This window comes from Culex pipiens, chromosome 1, assembly GCF_016801865.2.
Source record: "Culex pipiens pallens isolate TS chromosome 1, TS_CPP_V2, whole genome shotgun sequence".
In the NCBI taxonomy this organism is placed as follows: domain Eukaryota; kingdom Metazoa; phylum Arthropoda; class Insecta; order Diptera; family Culicidae; genus Culex; species Culex pipiens.
The window spans coordinates 137,210,314-137,234,392 of record NC_068937.1 but is presented as its reverse complement, the minus strand read 5'-3'; the positions used below and the strand labels follow the sequence as shown (position 1 = coordinate 137,234,392).

The window sequence follows — 24,079 nt, the reverse complement described above, 5'->3', positions numbered from 1 at the left end:
GAGCGAAGGAGGGGGGGGCACTGATTTGGCCTCCGCTCGGAGAAAGCCCCCCGAACGTCCAGCAAGAGGTCACCGGAGGGGGAGGGAGGGCAAGAGCATTAATCAATTATCCATGATATTTATGGCGATCTGATTGGCTAATGGATTCCGAATGGGAGCTTCCTGCAGGTTGCAACAGCAGCAGCACCAGTTCAATTTTGGGCGGAAATTGAAGCTGAGAGGGTGGTTTTGTGGGGGGACGGGTGCTCACTCGGAGTTGATCAATTACTGCAACCTGCGCTCTGCTAGTGCAGGTGGAAAACTGAGTTGTGTATGAATTATGTATAGGTTTGCGACTTTTTGGGTGAAGCACAATTTGTTGGATCAATTTTAGAACGGTTTTTGTTTTGTGGTTGGAATTGGAAAATCCATATTTTTTTTTCATTTCGTGGGAGCAAATTGGAGGAGTGATTCAAGGCCAACATGATTTTTTCTCTATTTTTGCCGATATCTCAGAAAAGATATTTTGAATGAAATAAATACTTACAAATTGCAAAAAATCACATACACATCTTGAATATTTACTAGAGTGTAGCAAAAATTACTTTTTGGCGGGCATTCAGGGGCTGGTTCCGGTGGGCATACTGCTTGGTTTGCAACTTTTTGGGTGAAGCACAATTTGTTGGATCAATTTTAGAACGGTTTTTGTTTTGTGGTTGGAATTGGAAAACCCATATTTTTTTTGGAGGAATGACTTAAGGCCAACATATTTTTTTTTCTATTTTTGCCGATATCTCAGAAAAGATATTTGGAATGAAATAAACATAACTTACAAATTGCAAAGATTCACAAAAAGAATTTGAATACTTCATGCTTAAATTTATATTCAATTAAACACTGGTACTAAAATAAACATAAATGAATGATGAAAAAAACTGGTAGGCAAGATGTGAATCTCAAAAAATACAAATCGGTGAAATAAGGACGCAATTTAGTGCAACATTCAGGGCCTCACCTTCGCAGAACCCCAAACATCGATTTCTATCCGGAAAACTTGCTGCCAGTGCGACAACTGGCCAAAGACAATTTAGTCAGAGGACGTTTTGTCACACGTGCTTGCCCGACTTATTTAAAATCGGTGCTCGGAAATTAAATGTTAAACTTTGAGACAATGCACAGTAGGTTATGGACTAACAAAGATCTGGCAACCCTGTCTCGAAATGTATCCACTTAAGTGATATTGATGTACTTTTTTATTCCGGATCTAAAAAATAGATGAAATTTGTGTACAGGTATTGTTGGTAATGAGTGAGGAAGGCTCCAGCCACATAGGCGGATTAAGTTAGTTTTTCTCGAAACGTCAAAAAGCGACGTTTGACAAGATAACACGTCGAAATGTGCCAAAATTGACTATAACTAGGAAAAATGTTTTTGGCTTCAAATTTCGAATGTTTTTTGTCTAATTAAGGGCATAATCGGAGTTTTAGCCCAGCATACCCATTCAATTTGGCTCTTTAATGGACGACGTAAAGTCAAGCTTGAGCCACTCTTGTTCACAAATTTAAGAGCTTTTAGTCATAATTGAAACTATTAAATGGCAAAGTTCCCGAACCAAACCACACTGCCAACAGTAAATCAAACCCGGCAAACTTAACAGTTTGCCAAACTACCTCCTCAAACAAATAGACGAGACACACAAAGTCTCTTACAAATAATCTTCCCCGACAACTCATAAGTCCTGCTCCCAGTCGAGTCTGTGGAGTCACGTGGTCCTTTCTTGACTTGCACCCACAAAACCCCACCAAAAACCGGGAAAGTTTGAACAAACGGCGTACTCGCTCCACCCCAGCCCTGCGGAAGCTGGGGATAATCCCACTTCAAAGGAAAACAAGAAGACTATCAATTACAACTCCCAACGAAGAGCGCCGCAACCTCTTACCATTGTAGGAGGACGGTGGAAGAAAATTGTTCGCCGGCTGCAATAAAGCCACCAAACTTGGGCCAATTTCACGACGGCGCCTCAAAGTGAAGAGTGCGAAACTTTCCGCAAGAGCAATTATATTCAAATCAGTTTTAACTACGTGAATTTTAAGCATCGTAAAATATTTTCCACCGGCGCGTCTTTACAGACCAAATTTGCTGGAAAAGCGCGCCCGCGACCAGCTCGGGAAAACTTTTGCGTTTATTGGACCAGTCAGGCTCAACTCAAGCTCTCTCCCGGCTGGCTGCAGCAGGTGGGTTGCGAGCATCCTTCAAACGGAGAGCACCCCAGAAGCCGATTCATCTGGAATTAATAAGACACCACCGCCGAAGGCGGAATGGGGAGAATGGGCTCTCGATTGCTTCTTTTTGGGGAGGGGGGGGGGGGGGTTGGGGGGCGACGTTGTTTTACATCAGTTCTCCAGTTACAGAGTGTACAATGCTCACTGAAAAGCTCGAGTTCTCGCGCGCGCGCCAATCATCAGCTTTTTCGCATTAGAGGAAAAATTTGCATATCGTATCAATTTAGACTTAAATTATTCATTCTCGATTTTTTGGAAGGGGGGGTGGGCAGACGGTTAGGTGGGTGCAATTTGAATATTACCCAACCCCCTTCCATCGTTACCAAGGGAGAGATACACTCGCGAGTGTTCATTTTCCCGGGTGTAATTTTCATTTCGGAATTGGTGGCTTTTATCTTTTCGCGAGGAGCGCCTTTTTTTGGCTGCCTAGCGAGTTTGGTTGGTGGCGAAACGTTAATGGGTTGAATTTGGAAGTAATTTATGTATCAATAGCGGACGGGAACGATAGTTTTAATTTTGGGAAGCAGATGTTTGAATGGTGTTTAAGGCGGAGAGGAGCCGGTTGAAGAATTGTGTATTTTTAAGTGTTGCTTTTAACGAATTCTTAAAATAAATGAAAAGTAGAATTTTAAAAATAGAAATCAACTCATACAATTTTGTAGAAATGACTTGTTCTTTGCAAGAGCGAGTTGTGGCGCTATAACCACGGCAAATAGTGTCCAGGGCATTTGTGGAAATACAATGTCCCATCCCCGAGGGTCCCGGAGCACCAAAACTTCTTAGAATGGTGGCTCCCAACGATAAATTGCCTAAACAAACAGGAACGTGAGCGGGGGATCCCCACGTTTCTTCCTCCCCTGTAGATTCAGAACTGTATTGCTGTTTGAACATTCGTGCTCAAACTCAATCCAATTCAACGAATCATCTTTGCGGTAAACTTTACGCAGTTGGCCTGGCCGCTTTAACGTTTGTGATGTTTCAAAGCAATTTATTGCATTGGGGCACTGCAATTGTTAATAATGACAAGAGGATGCTAGGCGTTAATCAACCTAAGGCATTTTCCAGGATGCCCTCGAAAGACTGGCTGCGCTAGGGTTAGATTAGATTAGACAAGACTTGTTCTTTGCAAAACAATTGATTATTCTAATTTTAATGGCAAACAATAAAATTAATTAAAATTACAATTAAACATTACTTTCTTAACTGTGCACTACTTTGTTAGTTGTCAAAATACATTTTTGACTAATTTTAAACTTGCAAATAACATTACATGTTTTAGAATTAGATTACTTGACTTGATTTCTATGATTGAGCAATGAGCATGGTTGCTTGACTTGATTTTTATTATGTTTTTATAAAATGTTAATTTTGATTGTAAACTTGAGCTTTCTACAACAAAACAATATAATCTCGATTAAGTGACTGAAATAGCCGTTTATGCAACAAATTAAAAAAATGATGTTTTTTCAACGCGAATCTTACTTTATCAAAAGAGGCTCTTCCGAGTTAGAACAATGCAACGAGTGATGAAAAAATCAAGTTTTGCATCGAGATGCATAAAACTTTTGAACAGGATTTTTCAGTAAAATTTTCGATTCTGGCGCCTCTGAGATTGGTCTACTCAAAAACCAAAACAGTGTCGAAAAGTATAACTTTTCGATACAAATGTCGCAAACACTCAAGTGAGTGCCATAATGCAATTTTTTGCAATCACGCAGAAAAATGTTTTGTAGAATCAGCCTGTACGAGGTTTCAATCAACAAAATTTTTGTTAAGTATAATCAACGCCGATATTGCGTTGAAACAAACCTGGAGTTTCTCAATTCCACAAAAGTCTTTTGTTGTTTCGAAAAAGCTGCTTTGACGTTTAGCGCAGATTTAACAAAAATAATGATTTTCAAATCAACAAAACGTTTTGTTGATTCAAATATGCCTTATTTTTCTGCTTGATTCCTTCGTGAAACTACTTACTTTTCCTGTCATTCTACAAATTTCACTCAATGGGTGATTTTCGGAATTGCAAAAAAAAATTGTATGAAAAACTTGATTTTTTCAGCACCCTTCGTATTTATTCAACTCGGTGAACCTCGTTGGATAAATGTACGACTCGTGCTTCAAAAATCCTCTTTTTGCAACTTGTTGCATAAACTGCTATTTCAGGACTGTTATTTCTAGTGATGATAAGTAGGCCGTTATTATGGAATTTGAAATAGCAAAAAAAATCAAAATTGCAGAACGTATAAAAATTAATGGTTATGCTTTGAGGAAAGAAGTTTTGTTTAATCCTTTGAGAATGAAAAATATAAATTAGAAGAAAATACATGCTACACAAATCAATGCTTATTCACACTTTACACACTTTACAAATTATAAAGCTTAACATGGATTCAAAACAGTAAATATAATATTTGTTTTTTTATTTAGCTGAATTAGCTTAAAATGTTGACATTCTATTGTTTACTAGGATATTTCTTCCAGGTTTGGGTCATTTAACACTGGAACGCCCAACGCATGTCCAACTTACACGGACGCCCAAGCCTCCCAAAAAAGTTGGAACGGTAACTTCAACACGCCCGTTCTCGGGCATAACTCAACCAATCGGGACGATTCTTGTTCCCAGTGATTTGTAAGAATGTTTAGATGATCCTAAAATTTTGCAGAACTTGATTTGAACAAATCTGTAATTTCTGCGACCGAAAACATCGTTCCAACTTTTTTTAAACGACTGCCTCCGCGGAATTTTCGACGAATTTTTTTTACACGCGAAAAAAAAAGTTGGAACGATGTTTTCGGTCGCAGAAATTACAGATTTGTTCAAATCAAGTTCTGCAAAGGTCTAGAATCATCTAGACATCCTAACAAATCACTGGAAAGAAGAATCATCTTGATTGGTTGAGTTATGCCCGAGAACCAGCGAGTTGAAGTTACCGTTCCAACTTTTTTGGAGCCTTGGGCGTTGGAATGTTAAATGTTTAATTTCTTTGACAAAGTTGCCAGATTATCAACTTTTATATAGTTCCTGTATATTACAGTTATGTATAGATATCTCGTGACAGTGTTGCCAGAACACGATTTTTCATAATACATTAGAATGGTCTTTCGGAAGTTATTTGCATAATCTAATTTGCATCATCTCTAATTTCAGAAAGGAATGCCATATTTGCAATACCTTCCAAAAAACTTTATCATAATTTGCAAAATACAAATCAAATGACACCAAGCTACACAGTAAAAAAAACATAGTAAAATTACATCTGAAAAGAAGTACATCTTTTATGTCAGAAAAAAAGCTTTAATTTTAGCTCTAATAATGTGTAAATTTACATCTGGCAGACGCAAGGAAAAAATATCTGTAATCCTAAAAAAATATCAAACCGGCGATTGTTATATCTAGCTTACTCAGTCCGCGCCCCAACGCGCACGGCCAACTCGCCGCTGTGAAAACTGGAAGATCAAAGCCAATGTACCTCTATGTACCTACCGTATATGCAGTAAATACTGTATACAATGTACGGAGCACCGGTACCGGTTTGATATTTTTTTAGGATTACAGATATTTTTTCCTTGCGTCTGCCAGATGTAAATGTACACATTATTAGAGGCAAAATTGAAGCTTTTTTCTGACATAAAAGATGTACCCCTTTTTAGATGTAATTTTACCATGTTTTTTTTACTGTGTAGTCAAAATCGGAAAAAAAATAATTTTCTAAAATAATTCCAGAGAATGTTCCACCTCAAAACCATCCCTTCTTTCTTGAAGCTCTAATTTACTAATCAAATAATGCACATCAACAGATATATCCGGAAAATCCAAGTGAAAGCCTTTCCGGTTTCGGAACTCCCTTCTCCCTCACCATAATGGTTCCGGAGTTTTCACTCCGAAACCAACTCGTTTGCAGATATAAACCAGACCTCTCTGGTGCAGCAGCACAGCATCCCGGCCCAGGCCGGTAAGGGTCCCGCTGGCGCAGAGATGAGAATATTCAACTCTCATCTCAATTATGTTTATAATTCATTATGATTCCTTTCCTAGTCTTGTCTGTTTGCCACCCGGATCGAAGACTGGTGGAAATTTATGTTCCCTTTTCATCGCCTAATTTGGTCCTGGCGAAAGGGAGGGGGGGCAGGGTTGCACTTGGCAGCGGCAATAAAAACTTTCAAATTATCCTGCCTCCTGGAAAGTCGCAAATTGTGGCCTGCTGCGATTGGAACAAATGTGGCACCGCAAAGGTGGCCCATAAACAACATATTAAATTGCTTGCGGAAGTCGTCGCATTGTTTCCACTGAATAAACGCCCGAAAAATTAATCCAATTGGTCCAGCGATCAATATGCTATCGAGATTTATCGGCACATTTTCCGAAAAAGGGCAAATCCTTATAAGCTTGGCTGACCTCCTTTTCGATACTTCAAAAAAGAAAGGAAAAACTTTCGCATATGGCGGCGGCAAAAGTCACCCGCAAAACACTCAACCACAGCCAAAAATCGTCTGGAACGCTAAAAAGGAGGGGGAAAGATTCCAAGAAAAAATCCTTTTAACATGTAAATTTATTTATCCACCTGTTCCTGGCCCCATGGAGAACGATTTGGCTTGTGGCGGTGGAGCAAAAACGAAAAAAAAATTGCTCGGAAAGGAAAATTAAACCACTTTTCATAATTCCATTTCCTTGGCGGTACTTTTTCGGGGTTTTTCCCTTCCCTCACACACACACGCATATAGACTCAGGTTGAACTTGCGCGAAATTTTTCGTCCGGGAGGCAATCGTCTGTGGTCGAGCAAAAAAAAAAACCCACCCGGAAGCAAAAAGATCGAGAAAGAGCAAAAGTTTGCTCTAAATCAACGTATTTAACATATTTCTTTTATCGTTTTGGCCGAGCAGAGCCGTTGTCGTCGTCGTCGTCGTCGTAGCAGGCGCTGGGAAAAACTTTTTCCTCTTTTTCGTCGTCTGGAAAAGTGCGCGACCAGTGTGCGAAGGTGGCCACCCTCAAACATTCACCTCAAGGGACAATAAATTTCCGGTTTTCCACCGACCGCCACGGGGGACTCGTGGCAAGTGTCGCCAATGTCCCCGGATGTTTTCATTGTAATTGGATTTGAACTTTCTCCACTTTTGAACTTTTGCCGAAAATGGCTGCGAGGACCGCGGTAAGATCTCGTGGGTGGGTGGGGGGGCTACTACGATTGGTGCGACTATTCTACGGGACGGGTTCGGTTACAGAGTTTTCGAGATTTCAAGATTTTCCTCAGCGGTTGCTCAGTTGGTGTGTGGAAGGGTTGCCAGAATGCTGATTTTTATTATTTTTTTTCCAGAATAAAAAAAAACCTTTTCTAAATAAGAAATTAAAACTGTTAAATTTGAAAAAATAACTTTTCAGGTTAAAAGTTTGGCAACACTGTCCAAATCTGGCTTACAAAAGGCCAACAATCAAAAACTATCCCAAACTCCTCCAAAACCCGAAGATTGCTCAACAAAGTCGTGGCTGTCGGCCTCCTCGTCGTGACAGTCTACTTCGATGTGTCCCACCGAAATAGTCTACTTGGAGTACAGACCAAAGTAGTCCGGGAATGCCGCTCACTTGAAGTTTGCGCCAGCCAATTTCCAGCGCGCTTGCTGAGACGTTACAAGAAAAAGTTTTGGATATAAATAAGCGCGAGATTTTTTTTAATGTTTATCCAACAAACCCAACTCCAAGTCGGATGGGGTACTTGGAAAGTGGAGCTCATGTGGAAAATTCTACAGATTGCTTTTTTTTTGCCTAGCTTACGCCGTGGGGAGTCAGTCAACTTGCGCGCGCGGGAAGTGGGAGGAGTTAATTTTTACGAGAAAAGCCACAAACCACACACGTGGCGTTTTTCTTGGATATCTTTATTTTTTGGGTGGAGGGGAGGGACTCAAGTTACGCGTTACGGTTTGATGGTAGCAAAACATAAAATATTTTTCGTTATTGTTATGCAAATTAATCTGTGGGAAATATTTTCTTGTGAGGTTGTTCCACTCTGGAGTTTTGCGAAAAGTGGTGGGATACCGCACCTTGGGGAGGACTTTATGGACGGTTGGCAAAATTAGAAATAGGCCCAAAATTGGAGGGAGTTTCCGTTTTTTGAAGCGCCGTTATGAGGTGTAGTTTATGTCATAATTGTTAGTAAGAATTTTGATATTTTTGTTGATGATTTCTTGAGAAGTGTGAAGTTGAAAGAAACCGCACTCTATCATCAACAGCGATTGTTTACTCAAACATGTCAACCTTAATCAAAACACTTCTTTTTAAATCCTTGGAGATTCCCCGTTTGGTTTGTAAAAGATTGCGCTAGTCAAATAGGGCTCAGTTCAAGCTCAACTGTTGACGATAGCGAACAGAAAAATGTTTAATCGATTGATCGAGGATGACGCTGCGCAGCACCCGAAGGATCGTTTTTTGACGAAGTTTGATCGACGAGTGATATTTATTGCTGCTAGTGCAGTAATGAGTATAATACTACTACTTTTGATAGTTATGTTTGCAGGTTTGTTGAGGTAAATTTTTCATTGAAACTTACGTCAAAATGAAATCTTTAGTTCAAGGATCTACCCCAGCTAATAAACTCAACGTTATTTCAACGTTATCGTGTGGTCGTCGAACAGGTGCCTTCCACAGGCCTTGGTTAGCGGAAGTCTACTTTCGGATGGTGGTAATAAAAGATGAGACTTAATTAAATCTGGTAAGACTCTGAAAGTTATATCTTAAATTCAAGTGAACAGCGGAAGTGCTGTAATGTATTTTAGTAGTTGTTTTTACACAAGCATTTGATGACACCCTAAATGAGTATCGCGGATTCATTCCCTCGCCAAGAAAAAAGAGTTCACAAAATCGTGAAAATTGGAACCACGAACAAAGTGTTCAAATGCCATGGTACGTTTTTCAAAATCGTATCCAACCGAACTTATCGAGGCGTGGTTAAGGAGGTTGCCATAACTCATAGAGAGTTCGATTACAAGATATCGAGTTCAACGACCGCGTTCAGCCAATCTGCCTTCCGGATGTGCAGCCTGTCCCTCCGGAGCATTTCGTGATATTTACAAAAGATTGCAATGATAGCTCGTCCGTTTATCAGGTCGACATGGCTAGATGTTCACCAAACATTCAGAAAATCATCGAAAGTCACGCGTGTGTGAAGATGGAAGAGCATGAAAAAGAGCCGTCTGAAAGCGTCGATTTAAACACTATGGGGATTGGGCGGATGGGCTGCAGATCTATACCAAAGTTAGCTATTATTTGGAGTGGATTTTGGAGAAAATCAGCTAGTAAAATTATTAATAAAAAGACAAATATACTTATTTTAACGAACAATGAGTGTCAATACCTCAACCAAACAACATTTAGAAAACCATTATATCGAGTCAAGAAAGGAACTAAATAGACGTTATCCGATGATAAAATCTGAGGTTGAGCCGCATCGTATCAAACTGCTTTGACCAGCCGCCAAAAAATCAAACGGGTTTGCCCGTAAAATCCCACGACGCTACCTGTGGCCTATCCCAAAGGGTTCGACTTAGTAGTTCGGCAACTCTTTTACAAAGATGAGGCATTTTCGAGTTTCGCTAGTTATAGTGTTCAACTGCTTGATCACTTCTCTCGGAGCCATCCAGTGTGGAGTTCGAAAGATAAACGTTAACCGCGTAATCGTTCGTGGACAGCCAACCTACACAGAAAAAAATATGTGAATTTACTCGACACGGAAAAAATGAATCACATGTAAACTCAGTTGATGTAAACTTGAGATTCGACGTAAACGGTTGAATCACACGTAAAATCATGTTTTTACGTATAATTTGTTGCAAATTTACATCAAATTGAATTAAAATTTAAATGTTTAATGACGTGCAAAAGTGTTACATCATAAATGATGTAACATTCGGAAATATTTTTTTGTGTGTACCCCGGGGAGTGGCCCTGGCAGAGGTGTTTCCGATAGCTACGCCTGTGGAGGAACGCTCATTAGTAAATTCTTCGTGCTCACCGCAGATCACTGCACCAAGGGAAATAACGGGTTCGTGCTTTCGACGCGACGGATCTTCGTTCGAGTTGGAGTTCATAACTTTCAGGAACCGGACCCGCAAACCTTTCAACAGCATGGAATTCATAAAACTCATCAATTTGAAGAATCAAAAAACTTGAAGAACAATATTGCCTTGCTGGGGCTGAGCACGAAAGTTTCATTCACGAACTATGTTCAACCAGTTTGTCTGAACGAAGTGGAAGATCTTACAAACCAGTACGGAATCGCTGTAGGATGGGGCATTACCGAGCACGATGACGTGTCTCCCGTTCTGCCTTGATGCCGGTTGTTAGTACAGTTCAGTGCCTTGAAAGCAATGATGGAGTTTTTAGACAGGTACTGGATAGTAGCACTTTTTGTGCAGGATATTTGAACGGAACTACCGTATGTAATGGAGATAGCGGAGGCGGTCTTCACTTCGAACGGCATGGAGTCTGGTACGTCGGAGGAGTTATAGCATTTACGGCCCCAAGAGACTCAGATTATAAATGTCATACGAAGAGTTACACCGGATTTACTAATGTTTATCGGTTCACTTCGTGGATAAGGGCCGTAACTGGTCTAAATCAGAACATTGACGCTGGGAGATCCATCCTCTTACCACACGATTGTGGTCGATATTTGGTTAACCGAATAGCTCGTGGTTCTACATCTAATCCTTACGAATTTCCATGGATGGCTTTAATCATAACGTTAACTACAACAGGACTTACTGAATACCGCGGATCTGGATCATTGGTTCATCAACGTTATGTTTTGACTGTAGCGCATGTAGAGGATTTTTTGGAGTTGGAAGCATTGTAAGATACCGACTGAATTCGTACCAAACAATCATTTGATTATTTCTGAATTTTTCCAGAGATTTTGTTCGACTTGGTGAATACAAAACCTGGGAAAAAGAGTGCCATAGCTTGTACGAAGACTATTGTGAGCTTAATCAAGATATTATAATCGAAAACGTTACTATTCACCCCGAATTCAACGCCAACAGCGGTAAGAATAACATCGCCTTAATTCGTCTTGCAAAGGACGCTACATTCAACGATCACGTACAACCGATTTGTCTTCCGACGACTAACATTGCAAACTCGGAGTATATAATTGCTGGCTGGGGGAGACCTGGACTTGGTGAAGATTTATCCGGAACTTTACAGAAAGCAACCGTTCCTACGATAAGTATTTCGGAATGCAAGTCAAAATTAGATGACGTAGGCCGGTTTTACGTTGGTGAGGGAGTTATATGCATTGGAATGGCAGGAACTCCAAACACGTGCGAAGATGATGATGGCACTTCTCTTGGTAACATGTACCAATATCCGGACAAAAGTGTGCGGTTTGTGCACACGTCAGTTATATGGTGTGGCGAAGGTCCTTCTATCTACACCGATGTGGCTTACTATATGGATTGGATATTGACGATTATCAAGCCATGATTAAATGTTCAATAACCAAAACCAAAGTAACCATCATCTTTGCTAATATGTATGATGAGTCGGAGTATAGTCTATCTAATAAATTTATTTACTTACTACAGCTGCTTTAACTGTATTTGTGAAACAAGCGTGTTCAACTTACCTAGAAAGAAAAAGAAAGAAAAAAATGAGTCAAATTTGGAGTATATTTCATCTTGATACATTTTCTTATGATTCATTCGCACAAACTGTGCATCTTGCCGTCAGTCCATTTCCAATGAATTTGCATTTCTTGTGAACTACACTAACTGACAGATTTGCTCACAACAATTGATAACTCAGCGCGTTCGAGCCAAGTGAGCTCAGAGTAGTTCCGCGCGCCAAACGACTCAGTTCCAGAAATGAACGAACGATTGCTAGACGACGCCGATTACGCTCATCCGGTTAAATCTTGGTGGCTCAACGCGAACAAAACCAAGATTTTAATCGCATCAGGAGCCGCGCTCGTCGCCACAATCCTCGTCATACTGATTGTAATTCTCGCTGGTTCAGCGGACGATGTGGAACCTCCGGGGACTCCGCTGCCGCGCAGGTGTGGCCAGCGAACCGCCGCATCCGACTGGCCCTGGACGGTGGAGATCTACGCGCGGGTCGCGGACTCCGACGGCTGGGAGCACACGATCGCGCTGGGAACACTGGTCAACGATCGGTACGTGCTGTCGTCGGCGTACGAACTGAGGAGGTTCGAAGGTAGCGGGTAAGTTCTAAGATATGTTAGTTAGTTTTTTTGTGACTTTCTTTAATTATAATTTCAGTCTCAGAGCATTGTTGGGAGAAACCACGTTTGTTCACATAGTTGAAGATTCCTACTTCGAAAATCGCGTGTATCGAGAAATCGTCAAAAAAGAATTTATCAGCCGCGACTCCTCCGAATTTGATGCAAGTATCAACATGGTCCTGCTTCGAATGGACAAAGAAGTTAAATTTAGTCAACGAATCCAGCCGATTTGTCTTCCGTGGGTACACCCAGAGATTCCGCAACAGCTCACGATCTTGCCGGACGAAAAGGACAAACTGTTCAGTTCTTCAGCGCACTTGGTAGATTATCAGGATTGCTTTATGGCTTGGTTTTCCCATGGGTTTGCCGGGGATCGCGGATCGAAGATGATTCATTTGTGCGCCAAGCAATCGAACAGTAGTGAGCACTGTTACGCCCTTCGTGGATCGCCCCTGCTAGGGGTGTTTGATGACAGCGGAACACCCCGATTTGTTCAGTACGGTATCAAACACTACGGAGATTGCACCGAAGGATTGCAGATTTACACGAATGTCACCCACAAAATGGAATGGATTCGAGAGGTTGTCAATCGAAAAGAAGATCAGCAAGAAAAGCAATAAACAAAATTCTAAATGAAATTTTGACTCAAACTGACTCAAAAAACCCCGTTCAACCCAGGTCATGTTTTCCCGCCGTAACTGTTGTACTCCCCCAGAACCTTTCGTGTGTATTTATATGAATGTTTACTCTAAGCTTTTTGTGTGCGGTGGGTTAAATTTTTAAAATATCGTCCACATGCACATAAAATGCGCTACCTGCGCAGCACAAAAACCGGCCAGCAAAAGAGCAACCAAACCAGGGTGGTACACATCCGAGGGGGAGGGGGATAAAAACAACCACCCGGCCTGCAAAATATGCAAAAATCAACAGCATGCATCCCACATTTGAATTTTCGCAAACGCCAGCTCGAATGGGAGGGTAACCGCACTGCCCCCCCTTCCCTCTGCTGCGCCTATGGTTTTTGTACGGTTGGCCAGAAGTGAGAAAATAAATAGAGCTAGAAAATTGTTACCTTTGCAGAAAAGTGCTGCCAGGCTGGCGAGAGAAAAAAAAGGCTGCAAATGCAAACACACGGCGAGGACAACAGAAAGTTTTTTTTTTCGTTTTCGGGAGAGGAATATTTCACCGGAAATGGTGCCTCGATTTTGGCTGGGAGTTTGATCGCCACTGGTTATCGGTCCGCATAAATCGTGCCCGGCTGATGGATGGTCGATTTTTTTTTGTGTGGGGGAGGCTGAATGTTTGGTATTGTGATTTATAGTTTTTAAAAGCGATTGTTATTTTAAAATCGCTGAAAATATTGGTTTTCTGCTTGGCGAAGAAAAATAAGGGTGCGCTTCCCAAACACGGACGTCGAAGTCGAGGTATCTCAAGCTGATGGAATGATTTTTTTCTGGTGAATGAAAAGTGAAGTGAAGTGTTGATTCCGGATCATAGGTAAGTACATCTGTCAATGCTGTCAATGCTGTCAAAATTTAAGGTTAGGTCACCAAAATCTCCTAAAGCGCAGATTTAAGTTAGATTCTTCAACCTCCAATCTTTGCTCTCGAACAAAACAAGCCATGTATGCATTCCGGCTTGCTTTGACCAAAATTCCTCCCGCCCTCCGGCAAACATGCCCACATTCCGGGAAAGCGCGCCTCGCGATGGTTCCGCACTAAACACAAAGTGTATTTGCTTTCATCCTGAATGAGCTTCCCGGGCTGAAAACATGCGGTCCAAGACTGCTGCCGCCACTTCCTGGAGGTGTGTGGGGGGAACCATTCATGGCCGGCCACAGCCACATGGATTCCGAACCGGGTAAAGTGCAGGAAAAATAGCTTAGGTGTGCACGAAAAGAGGGAATTCGGCTGCTGCTACCTTTGTGTCTGGAGGTGTAGCTGAGTGTGTGTTTATTTTTTTAAAAGTCTACCTCGTTTTCGGATTTTCGGTTGCCGGCGCTCCGGAATGTATGCGCTCACGAAGCAGACGAAAGCGGTACACAGCAGTGGATCGCCTCGAGCCAGAACGCTACTAGTTTCGGCCCTCGTCGTCAGAATCCACAATCCGAAGCGACGTCCGGAATGTTTGGAAGCAATGGAAATGGATTGTTGAATCTCGCAATCAGCCCGGGAGGAATGTTGATTGTTGGCAGATATTGGTTTGAATTTGGAAAATGCATTTACCCCAGACCAGGACCAAAGAGGACGTGGCCAACTTCCGCCTCCGGGCGGGACACGGCAGAGCGAACTGATAACAATAACAGTTTTCAATTTTTGCCACCTGAATTGAAGGAGACGATATTTTTTTTGCAGTGTGCGCATAGTTTGTGTGATCAAAGTAGGCCGACGCGCGCGAACGAAGCTGTTGCTTCGGGCGGCGGCCGTGCAGCGATGGGAATCGGTACCAGATGCGGTTCGACGTCGCAGTAGGCGATTCGTTGACAGTCGGGTTGATCGAAACTTGTATTGTGGTGGCCTTTGGGGTCGTTTAAGGCTAGATGTGATTCTAAAGCAGATTAGGGGAATTATACCCATTTCCATCATTCTAAGCGGTTGTTTCTGACTGGTGCTCGATAATCCGACGTGTTTTTTTTTAATTTACTAAAAAAACAATTACACTAACTAGGAGAGCAGCTTTTTGTGAACACTTTTGTTTAATTTGACTATTACCTAAAGTCATTCCTACTTCTTTTACAAGCATTTTAAAAAATATTTGCAAAGTCTATTCTAGTCAGTCGAGAATGCACTGGAGCCCACGCAATTTCTATTGTCGGCACTTGTGTGGCTGCCAAGTGCTGCCAGTTCACATCATTTGTACACAACTTTTAGGCTAAAAGTAGTAATTACATAGAACGCCTCCTGGCATCAATGGCTCTCATTGACATGACATTGCCAGGGTCAGAATCAGTAAAGTCGGGTCTTCTGGTTAAGAAGCTGGAGTTGGAATCGGAGTCGATGTCGGTAAAGTCGGCATCCTGAAGTTGAAGTCGATATATTCTGAGCCAAAGACGGAGTCAGAGTTGCTGAATCTTCTTAAGCTTTATTAGGAATGAGAGTTGGATAATTTCACTACTTTGCAAGATATTTGATTTGAGTCGCTGAAAAAGTTACTCAATTGCGCCGTCCTGATATTCATAACATGTTATGGGTGCAAAAAATATCTCAATTAGGCGTCAATTTCTCAGCAAAAAAGCCTGAAATGTTCGACTAAATGAGCTTTTGGAGGCGCCTTAGGATCAAACAAGCCCTAAATCAAAGCACCATAATTCCCGTCATATTCATGACACATTTTTTCCTCCCATTGTTGACAAATTCACTGCCTCCGGGGGTTCGATCCCAAATTCCGCGAACCCAAAAAAGCGATAAACCACCACATTTATCCCGTGACAAATTGGGCCATCTTGTCTCTCCGGAGGGGCTACAAGAAAAATGAAATCGTCTCCCGGATATTATCGTCATATCCTCTCCCGGAAAGGGAACCCCGAACAAGAAGAAGAAAAAAAATTAGCCGCCCTTCTCTCATCTCCTGTCACCCAGCTTCGTGACACGCCACAAAGCGAGGCAAAAAATCTGCCGACAAAGCTCTAATCTTCGATTTTGCTCCATTTTCGCACACACGCGAAAAAGAAACCTTTTGGCAGTTTTATCACATCCGTCGTCGTCGTTGCCGAATCTTGATCTCGCGCGCACCAGTGCTGCCAAAAACGAGGTGTCATTTTTCTGTGCTCGAAAAGTGCTCGAAAATTTACGCGCGATTTCTCCGCGATACAAATGATGATTTCTATTTAATTTGTTTCGCCGGGTTGCCAGATAAAAACAGAGCGTAGAGTAGGCCACGTGACAGGAGTCGCGAGCGATTCTGCGGTTCTGTTGTGTGCGTGTTTGTGTGTCACGGACCGCAATTCGTTCGCGCACACGTACACAACCATAATCGCACCGACAGAAGCAACCCTGCGGTGGTATATTATTTCGCGTAACAACATAATTTTGAATCAATTTATTTTTCATTCAATATCATATCAGGAGCCAAGCGGAATCCCGCATAGTCATGAACTATATAACTACTTTATGACAAATAGTTACTCAACTATTTATCAAATGGTCTCTACTATTCATTAAATTGTAACCCAACTATATATGTACGATATATCAAACCATTAATTCCATTCCCAAAATAGTTTTGGTCGATTTTACTATATGAGAAATTAGTTGTTAGGCAGAAAACTATATGAGGTTTTCATACATATGTAAATATTTTTATAAACTTGGATTTTACGTCAAATAGTCATTGCCCAAAAAAATGACTATTCCCTATATAGTTTCTGAAAAACTACTTTACCGACACTACTTTGCCGACACTTTAAAAAAGACCGCAAAAATGAACCCTACAATTGTTGTGATTGTTGTGAACTTCGGATATAATCAAATTTGATTTTTAAGTTCTATCGATAGTTGGTGAATGTTTACCGCCATTATATGTGATGTTATTTACGTTGCTGCCGAACTGCTGCCGCCTTATCCGATTGATCTATATCTGTTGGTGGTTTTTCAGTGGTTTTGGTGACATGTTGTGTTAGAAGGGAGCAAGCTCGGGGGCAAGTATTTTTCGATAAGTCCAAGTAGTCCAAACAATTGACTCATTTTATAGTGAACAGTAATAGTCCACCATGTAGTACACATATTTTTGGTGTATGGTAAGAACAGCATGCCTACTTTTTCTGGAATAGTGAAAGTCAATTTCATGAGCCCTCGTAACATTTTTCTTCTTTTGGGGAGTTTTCTGATAATCTGAGGAGAAGTGGGGGTGTTGAAGGTTCTCTATCATCCAGAGGAATCGACTGTGATCAATTTACTTGATAAAAGTTGAAATTTTTGTACCAATCGTTTAACATATAGCTGGATTATATAACAAACTGTAATTGTACTCCATACTGTTGGGGTGGGTCTCGTGGCGCAGGGGTAGCGGCTTCGGCTGCCGATCCCGATGATGCTATGAGACGCGGGTTCGATTCCCGCCTTATCCACTGAGCTTCTATCGGATGGTGAAGTAAAACGTCGGTCCCGGTTTCTCCTGTCTCGTCAGAGGCGCTGGAGCAGAAATCCCACGTTAGAGGAAGGCCATGCCCCGGGGGGCGTAGTGCCAATAGTTTCACTGTTGAAATATTGTTTGAACTATTTGGACTTATAGAAATTTTTAATTCAAAATAGTATGGTGTATAGTAATTTTACTTCATGTAAGTTGACAAATTATTTGGATTATACAAACTTATCGAAAAAAATGTGGCCGCCATCAATTGTGTTCTACTATAGCATTTATAGTAGGTTTTTAGTTCTTACAGGTTCTGACTATAAAAATCTAAAATCTGTGGAATTTTGCTATATTGTTCTCAATAAAGTTGATAAATTGTTTGAACTATTTGGACTTGTACATTTTTTCGTTGAGTCACGTTGTCTAAACAATCCGAACTGTTTAGTGTAAGGTTATTGTACCCCAAATAGTTCAAAAATAGTTAGAATCATTAGATTTACTTCAATAAAAACGTCATCATTTGACGATCAGTTTCGTTATGGTTTTGTATAGTGCCGTAACTATATGATTATGGTTAAGTATGTGGTAACTACATCTCTTTTAGTAGTAATATAGTTTGGACTATTCCTCCGATGGTTTTTGATTATGCGGGAAGGAAAAGCAGGCGTTGTAGAGGGGGTCACGCCCAGCCTACTTTGCCAAAGACATACACGCACACACACACGCACAAGGAAGAGGAATGTGCGCGCGGTTAGAGGTATTAGTAATATATACGGAATATACATTTGGCGCTACATTTACGGCACCAGCAATACGAGATAATGATAATTTATTGCTGAAATAAATTTATTAATCCGTGCGCTCTTTGGTTCCATCTGACAGCCCGGCAGCGAGTGTGTGTGTGTGCGTGTGAATAAGCTTCTTACACGCAGCAGCAGCGCCTTCTGTGTGATGGTCAAACTATAAAGAAGCTCGAAGGATGACAGCGGCGAGGTCGAAGAAGGCGACGAAGCATTAGTTTTTGACACGACTGCATGACAGTTTGCCGCAAGTACTCGAACAAATTAGCCAAGGGCACGCCACGCCACTTTTTTTCGGGAGAAAAACACTGCTTTGGCTCGTAAAAAGCTCCATAAAAATGGCCATCAATGGCGCGAAGGACACACAGCAGGCGTTGCCCGGAATGGGGCTGTAAAAATGGGCACTTTTTTGGCAACGAAGCGATAATAGAGTGAGTAATTGAACGGTTCCCAAACAAGGATTTATTAATCAGGTTGTAGAGTTATGATCGGGAGAATATAAACACTGGGTGAGTACAATTCTGTCAATACTGTCACTGCTGTCAACTCTGTCATTTCGTTAGAAACTTTGAGGTTAGGTTCCGCACCTCAATTAAGATTCGCATAACCTAAACCTTTCAACCAACTCTTCTAACCTCGAAAATCCACAGAAAAAGCCCCGAAAACAAATCAGCAAACCACTATCATCCAGGTGTGGTCTGTCGGTGTGCTTTCTGTCATCAGATGCATTGCGGTTTTGGCCTCCGTCCCAACCCTGCCGCCAACCCCGGAGGAACCTCTTGGGCAAGATTAGCTCCCAGAATTTCCCCCCTCGCTTAAGCCGGAGAAAGAAAATTCGTTTAGCCATTTTCGGGCGCCGGACCCAGCCGGAAAACCAAACCCCATAAAACCTGGACCCACTAAATCTGGCATTCGTTGAAGCTTTTTCCGGGTTCGGCCCCTCCCCTGGCGCGTTGGTTTGTTCTAATTCGCACTGGTGGTCCGGAAAGCTTCATCCCCCTCCCGCGATCTTCGAGCCCCGCCTAGCCCTGCGGGAACCCAACGTCGACGACATCGTTGAAAACAAATTTAGATAGCCCGAAAACCGCAGAAACCACTTTGTTGATGATACTATAGGTGATTTTTGTGTGCTGGCAGCCCTGCGATAACACAACGCTGGCAGTTTGGTGTGACCCTGTTCGATTGCGTGAGTTTGTAACGCAAAAGGTGCTTCTCGATTGCGGACTTCAGAGTCAAGGTACCTTGCGGTAGGTTTTTTCTAGAAAAGTGAAGTGAAAGTTGCAGCTCATCGGTAAGTACATCTGTCAATTCTGTCAACCAGCTTGTCTCAAACTCGCACCACTCGCCGGTAAACAGACAAACTGTTCTGCATCCTAGTAGTCGTTTACTCGGAACCATTTTCCTCCTCCCAGTTAGTGCCCATCAACGAAGAAGAAGGATCATGGTGGCGACGCCAACTTGGATGGGTCGTATTATTACATCGTCGTCGTCGACGACGACGACTTCTTTTTCCACTTCACCACAGCTGGCGTGTCGATTTGTGCCCGGCAGTGCCTACTAGACGATGGCTGCTGCGATGCGAGGGAGTGTTCGTTGTGTATTTAAATGGCCGGGGCCCAAGTCAAGGGCGAAAGATCGAAGCCCGAAATCAACGCCTGCTTGGATTGCCGTTTGGACCGTTTTTTCTCGCTTCTTCGAGTTTTGTTTCGCGTTTGCTTCTGTTTCATTAAGTATCTTGTTTTACTGGAGCCCGGCTAGATTGGAGGATATTATCTACTGCTGATGGTCTTTTGCCTTCTGGAGGCATATCATCTCGGAATGATGGTCTCTTTGGGACGGATAAGGGGGTGGTGGTGCCGCAAACAATGGGCAAATTGACCGCTAAATCATTTGAATTTATGACCGCAGAGTGGCGCTGCTGAGTTCCCCGGAGTGCGGTCATCCCCAGGGGAGTGCTGGCAGGATTAGGACAAGCGGATTTCACGAAACACGGATTTGTGAGCTGGGATTTTGACCCTTCGGATTTTCGCTCGAGCGTTTGATAACCCTTTACTGTACGAAGTGTTGAGATAATGCGTTGATGTGAGAATCAGATGATTTAGTGGAAAAGTTTGCGAATTAATTAATGAGTTGTGGCATCCATACAAATCATCAGGTAATTTTAAATAAAGATATCATCAACAAAAGTAATGTTACTCATTAAATCAAGCTGATAAATGTTTAATGGAAAAAGGCTCTTCAAACATTTCAAAACAAAAATGTTGAATTTTCCGGAATCCATGCCTCATTAAAATTACCAAAATTAATTAGCGTTCAATAATCGCAATCCACCACACGAAATTTCCCCAAATTTCCACGGAAACATCCTTTTAATGAATCCTTCTCGTTATACCGGGTTCGGCGTCGAATTTCCCAGACTTTAACATCAATCGATTTCGCGCAAACCGGCTCGCACTCACACTCGATTGCGGCTCGAATTCCCACTTTTGTCCCCCAGGTTAATTGAAATGACTTTAGCAGCAGCCCCGAATCGACTTGATATCGCGCGCTCCGAGCAGCTCAATTTGCATTTCCGTCCCCGGCAGCGGCTTCAATTTCGGTTTTGAGTCAGAACCGCTCGGGAAAACGTTGAAATATTAATTCAATTATGTTCACATCAATAACACAACTTTCGGAAGGATCCGGAAAACGTAGACGGGGGCCGAAAAAAAAACAAAAGATGAAATCAACTGCGGCGAATTTTGATTGATGGCAAACATAATTTGGAAAACAAAAACCCCCGGCCCGAAGGAAAAACAAGGCAAAAATCCCTTCAGGCCTGTGTCAGATCTAAATTTTCCAAAGCCGAACGAGAGACGAGTGAACGCTTCTGCATATCTAACAATCCATCTTCGGGCCCAAACACGGGCTACAACATCGCCCGCCAAAAAGAAAACTAAGCGGGAAAAACTTCCAGTGAAAATTGCCATCTCTTGGGACACATCCGGAAATGGCACAAGTTTTTTTTGTCGGTCTGTCCCACCCCTTCCCCTCGGTTGGTCACCGCTGGCCTCTCCACCTCAAAAAAACCCCGACCAAAAAAGGTCTGTTCCGTGTCTCGTTTTGCCCCACTTCTCGCCGGCCAAAAAGAACAATCGATAGAGATGATGAAGAGGTGGTGGGACGGCCCCCTCTTTTCGGCGAATCGCCGTCGTCGTCGTCGTCGTTTGGCCTAGACAAATAGTGCAGTGTGTTGGGAGAACAACCAACAACAGACTCCCGGGGTTATAACGAAAAAAAAGGAAAGGGGTGAGACCAGACATCACAATCGTCGTTGGAACGTCCCGTTGATTTCAACTGGGAGTGGTGGGACGGATGAGCGCGCGCGGCGGTGACGCTATTAGGGGGAACTTCTTTTTTGCTGGACCATCGCTGATGCCTGATGGTGTGCTCTGGTGTGCCATTTCTTCTCGGGCTGACCTCCCTATTGGATTTGGCCGGGACGGCCTTTCTGGATTGCTTTGGCCCGCTTTTCGAATTTGTTCGTTTCGCTTGTGGATTGTTTTTGCGATGCTGGGACGGCGTGCCAAGATTGAACTATTTCTCAAAATGTTAGAATATCTTGAAAATATATTGATTTTGATGAGAGATCAAATTTATTTTGATTTCAGTGAACATTAAAAAGCTTTCCATCGTTTTATTGGAATAAAAGTTCTATAAATCACCCAAGAATGCTCCACCGAGCACAAAAATTCCCCAAAATTGCACAAATTCATTCGACCACCTCCAAACCCCAACAAAAAGAAAGAGTGATACACATTGGTCAACCCACCGCTGGAGAACGAGCCATGTTCGTTCCGTCCTCGCTGCACAACTTCCCCTTTCGTCATCTTCATCAAAATGAAACGAATTAAAATTCTGACAATAAAGAAATAGATTTGGCCGTCCCACCACCCCCACAAACACGATTGCACCAAGGATAAAACCTCCCCCTGCGCTGACCCGAGAAAGTCCTAATCGAAAATTGAGCTGAAATTGAGCGAGCCTGGCCGGAATAAAAACGAGAAAGCACCACAAAAAAAATAACTTTATAGAACAGCACTATGCAATCAACTTTTAAATGTTTACCGTTTTTAATTTCAACCCCCTCCGCTCACCTGAGACAGGTTTTTTGAAATGACGACGCCGATTTTCTAGGCTTTGGAGGGGGAAAATTAGTTTTCGTGTCCTTCCTGGCGAGCACGAGCAGCAAAAAAAATCCACACGAAAACCGTTCTAATTGCAAGAACACGATATTCCACCACTTTAAAAACAGAGTAGCAGCAGCGGTGGTGGGACGACCGCGTTGAAATGGCCCCAAATGGTGCACCTTCCAGGGGACATCGTTCGTCGACGGCGGCGATGTCCAAGAGTGGGGCTTAAGTTAAACCCCATGTTTTGCTTACATTATTATTATCGTGTGACCCTCCCCAGCGCATACACGTGACACACATCGCACATGGAAAAGAAGCAAGGTGGGACAGGTCGTCGTCGTGACCGGTGGTTGACATTACTGCAGTTTTAACCCCTCCCGCAATGATCCTCTTGTTTAAGGGGGGGCTTCTGGGAAGGTGGCTTTTAGTCGCTAGGGTAGGTGGTGCTTTGTTGGTCACGGAATTGTTTGGTGTTCACGCTTGCAACTTGTTTGCAACCTTTGTGAAACATATTTGAAACGTGAATTCAACACGTCAACATTCTGCTTCAAAAAGTGTTTTTTTCATTTTGTTTGTTTTACAATTTTTTTATTTGAAATTTATTTGCAACTGTTGTGCAACATATTTGTAACTTCAATCAAACATTTGGAATACATCATTTGTTTCATTAGTGTTACAACTTCAACTTATTTTCATTTTTTACATTTTGAAACATAATTTTGTTTAAAACGTTTATTACAAACTTTCATGTGAAAAGTTAGTTACAGGTTTGAAATATGTTACAAAATTGTTACTTAATTGGTTTTAAAAACAATAAAGCAACATGTTAGAGGTTCAATTCTAAAATTGCCTCTGCTACCGATTTCAAACCTGTTAAGAACGTGTAAGAAGCAGAAAAGGAGCAGCAAAAAATTGAGAGCGCAAACATTAATTTACATACAATTTACATGCATAAATATTGCCATAAGTATAATTAAAATATTTCAATAATTTATGTGTACTCGGGCTGGATGCCAGTGGCATCGTGGAAAAGAAGGGAGTGGGGCAAACTTAAGGGCTAAGTGAACCGATGTATCGTTGCAGCTCAATGTACCATCATAAACACACACACATACGGACAGGTTTTCCTGTTTATGGTGCTTAAGGGGATGCAATTTAAATTTAAATTTAAATTTTAAATTTAAATTTCGTTTCGAATTAAAACTATCGTGGAAAGTTGTTATTATTTTGGTGTCCGACAAAACTTGCTCAAAAAACACTGCTATTAGCCACAAAATCACAGTTAGTGCCATCGCTTTTCTCGTCCGCCCAACGATATACGAGTTAAAGGTGAAATTCGGCAAAAGTGACCATCTAATCTGGAGAAAATTGCTGCCAAACTTTTCTTTCGTGAGCTTGGATACCACCAAAAACGCACAGTAAGACCCGCCATTGCTGCTTACCTCCCCGACCGCCCCACCGCCAACCGCCCACCGATCCGCCGCCAGTCGCCCACCGCTCGCTTGCTACCGCCTCGTACGGCGCTTGACATTCGCACTGTCAAAACGCT

The 24,079-nt window shown here is 42.1% G+C and overlaps 2 protein-coding genes across 5 annotated transcripts in view; one reads left to right on the top strand and one right to left on the bottom strand.

Moving 5' to 3' along the window:
- The window catches only part of LOC120422115 (cytotoxic granule associated RNA binding protein TIA1-like), a 610,909-nt gene that overhangs the window by 87,115 nt on the left and 499,715 nt on the right, over nt 1–24,079 (bottom strand). The window lies entirely within an intron of this gene.
- Nucleotides 11,913–13,598, top strand: LOC120422118 (phenoloxidase-activating factor 1-like). Its single transcript, XM_039585487.2, has 2 exons — nt 11,913–12,467; nt 12,526–13,598. The coding sequence occupies exons 1-2, from the start codon at nt 12,112–12,114 to the stop codon at nt 13,106–13,108; spliced, it is 939 nt and encodes a 312-aa protein (XP_039441421.1). The 5' UTR covers nt 11,913–12,111; the 3' UTR covers nt 13,109–13,598.

Coding starts and splice junctions, on each gene's coding strand:
- LOC120422118 (XM_039585487.2), top strand. CDS start 12,112: ATGAACGAACGATTGCTAGACGACGCCGATTACGCTCATCCGGTTAAA. Junction 12,468..12,525: donor AGGAGGTTCGAAGGTAGCGG/GTAAGTTCTAAG, acceptor TTATAATTTCAG/TCTCAGAGCATTGTTGGGAG.